Source organism: Amphimedon queenslandica, unplaced genomic scaffold, assembly GCF_000090795.2.
Source record: "Amphimedon queenslandica unplaced genomic scaffold, v1.1 AMPQUscaffold_13066, whole genome shotgun sequence".
NCBI lineage: Eukaryota > Metazoa > Porifera > Demospongiae > Haplosclerida > Niphatidae > Amphimedon > Amphimedon queenslandica.
The window spans coordinates 1-3,437 of NW_003546698.1; the positions used below are offsets into that span (position 1 = coordinate 1).

General features: G+C 39.8%; 1 protein-coding gene across 1 annotated transcript; it reads left to right on the forward strand.

Annotated features, from left to right (window-relative positions):
- The first annotated feature begins 177 nt into the window (after nt 1-177).
- Nucleotides 178-1,941, forward strand: LOC100641817 (uncharacterized). Its single transcript, XM_003389465.2, has one exon. It carries the CDS (start codon nt 178-180, stop codon nt 1,939-1,941), a length of 1,764 nt encoding a protein of 587 aa, XP_003389513.2.
- The last annotated feature ends 1,496 nt before the right edge of the window (nt 1,942-3,437 follow it).

A 3,437-nucleotide genomic window follows, 5' to 3' on the forward strand; every position in this document is an offset into this window, starting at 1 on the left:
GTTAGGGAAATTAGAGAGCTTGTTCCTGCTGCCTGCTGGAAACATTGTTTGGGTAAAGACAATCCAGCTGATCTACCATCAAGAGGGATAAGGCCAGCTGAATTGATTAATAACAGGCTGTGGTTTCATGGACCCAGTCAGTTAATTGAGTGTGAGAGAAAGGGATCACCGGGGGAGATGCCTCAAGAGTGTGTTGAAGAATTAAGAGCATCTGATCGCAAGACTTTAGGATTATTAGTGAGTGAGTGTGTGAAAATATCTGATCTCATTAAAGTAGACAGATATAGTAGTTTGACATATTTGTTACGAGTTACAGCAAATGTACTGAGATTCATTGAAAATGTGAGAGTGAAAGTGAGAATGAGACAGCACGTGGCGGATGAAGTAATAGTAATGAAGGCAGAGCTGATTTGGATCAAAGATGTGCAGTTGAGCTTAGTGGAGGAGAGGAGATTCAAGGAGTGGAAGCACCAGCTACAGCTATTTCAAGATGGAGAAGGAGTCTGGAGATGTGGGGGAAGATTATCTAATGCAGACATCCCTTACAATACTAAGCATCCTGTGCTACTGCCTAACAAGCATCACTTTACAGATCTAGTTGTTCAAAGAGCGCACGCGCGAGTATTCCACAATGGTGTTAAAGAGACATTGGTTGAAGTTCGCTCGAGATACTGGATTGTAAGGGGAAGATCTACTGTAAAGAGAATAATTGATCGATGTGTTGTCTGTAAGAAGACTGAGGGACGTCCTTATGATGCTCCTGGACCACCTCCTTTACCTACATTCAGAGTGACAGAAGAGCCAGCCTTTACCTTCACAGGAGTAGATTTTGCTGGTCCATTGTATGTAAGGAGTAGTAAGTGGGATGTGGGTGGTAAAGTTTGGATATGTATATATACTTGTTGTGTCACTAGAGCCATACACCTTGATATATTATGCACTATGTCTCTTGAGTTTTTCCTTAGGTCCTTTAGGAGATTTGTGGCAAGAAGAGGACTCCCAAGGCGCATTGTTTCAGACAATGGGAAGACCTTCAAGGGAGCTGCACGAGTATTCAAGGAGATAATGAATCACAAGGAAGCCAGTCATTACCTGGAGGAGAACGTAATACAGTGGACATTTAATGTTGAAAGAGCCCCATGGTGGGGTGGAGTGTTTGAGAGGCTCATTCGCTCAGTCAAGAGGTGTCTTAGGAAGGTTGTGGGGAGAGCCAAACTCACCAGGGAGGAGTTGCTGACAGTAGTTACTGAAGTGGAGATGATTGTGAACTCGCGACCACTATCTTATGTCAGTCATGATGATCTGGAAGAGCCAGTCACTCCTTCCCACCTTCTTATTGGACGCAGAGTACTAAGTTTTCCTGATACACTATGCTATGATGGAGATGATGAAGACTATAATGCTACTCCACAACTTCTCAGTAAGAGAATGAAGTATCTCAATCGTACAATCGATCAGTTCTGGAGCAGATGGAAGGGAGAGTATTTGTTAGAACTTAGAGAAGCACATAGGTTCAGAGGAAACTTACTGTCTACTGGGAGGAAGATAAGAGTGGGAGATATTGTAGTTGTCCACAGCGATGAGAAGCGAAGAGGATTTTGGAATCTGGGAAAGATTGAGGACACTATTGTTGGTGTAGATGGAGAAATACGGAGTGCTGTGGTTAGAGTCTTTACTGGACAGAAAAGGTCCAAGTTGCTGAAGAGACCTATTCAGAAGTTATTCCCTCTAGAAGTCAATGAGAATGACAATCTAATTCCTGACAATCAGGATCAAGATCCCACTGAAGAGCCTCCCACTGAAGATATTGACGTGGCTGAGAATGATGATATCAATGAGCCAATCATGCCGATCAACAACCAGGAATCTGGTCAAAGGAGATCCAAGAGAGCTGCAGCTATTACTGCAAGAGACAATATTCTGGTACAATCTATGTTTTAACTATTATGTTCTGTAAGCATGAGATGTGTGTAAGATGTTTGTTGTTATAGGACTTTAAATATTATTATTTGATGCATGTAATTTGGTGTGTATATTTACTGTTATTATTGATACATGTATTGATTAATTTTTGTAATTGACTAGTATTATCTACTAGTCAACGGGGGAGTGTGTTGGGAATTAAATGATGTTATTATTATTCATGTGTGTTAATTGGTGTTAATTAATATTATTTTTGTGAGCATGCGCAGTATGTGATGCTGTGCAGTTGAAGAGAAGAGAAGTAGACATTAAACAAAAGAGCCAGTTTGTGTGCTACTGTATCCAGAGCGATCGGACGGCCAGTATTTCGAAGTCCCTATAAAAGAACTCAGCATCAGCTATCGTACAATGCAACTCAAAAAGTTTCAGATCAGAATCAGCTCAAACTTCTACATAGCATAAGGACATCAATGTACATGTACAGTATCAGAAACTGGAATAAAAATTGGGGATGAATTTGGGCCCATTATGGGCTATAGTACAAGGCATTTCTAAAAATGGTCCTCCAAAAATTTTAAGTTAATCTTACAAAAATCATTACAAAATACATGCACCTTTACCATATAGTGGAAAACTTGGGAGGGACTAAAATTTGGCGAATTGCTAAATTTTGGTAATCAGCAAATTTTAATTTGTGGTCACGTACCATTGAGCATGCGTACAATGGCTCAAAATGGCAAATTTTATTTTAGCAAATGGCGATCAAAATGGCCCTCCAAAATTTTACACTATACGGTATGCCACAAAATAATAATGCCATAAAATAATGGACATTAATTGTGTACAGAATTACATGTAGATGAAAATTTAATATCAATTACATGTACATGTACATGCATAAACCATATGGTGCGCTTTAATTTGATTTTATTTTGGTGGTTGGTAATTGAACAATTATTAACACCACCAATCATTAAGGAGCAAGCTCAGTCATGTTCACTTACAATGTATGTGTACACAAAATCATTAAATTAAAAACTGCTAATTATATTCTTACAACAAAATCAAAAATTACCCTCGCTTTACGCCTATGCGTGATTTGGGTAATAAAGAGCTACATTTTACATTTGTATAATAGTGAGTGGGCGTATCAAAGGCACCGCCTGTGCTACAAATGTGATGTATCCCTGTGGTTTTATTTGTATCCCTGTGGTTTTGACAGAAATTTTTTTATAAAATAAAATATATACATACAAAGCAACATATTGGACAGCTAAATAAGCTGGGATTCAATTCAACTGTCAATGAAGTCTGGGCATTGGTCTGGGAGCTCGGAGCGGGGACCGACAGGTACATAGCCGGGGAATCGGGAGCCTCCGGAGTCCAGACAACTTTAGATCGACGCGCAGACCAATAATCCATGCAGGTAGAGTTCACTACTCTCCTTTCCTGTTCAAATCAATGGTTGTCTAAACCTCAATGGCTACATAAGATGGCCGGGGAAGGTAAGATCG

What these genes read in the sequence shown, in the direction of transcription:
- LOC100641817 (XM_003389465.2), top strand. Translation starts at nt 178, where the DNA reads ATGCCTCAAGAGTGTGTTGAAGAATTAAGAGCATCTGATCGCAAGACT.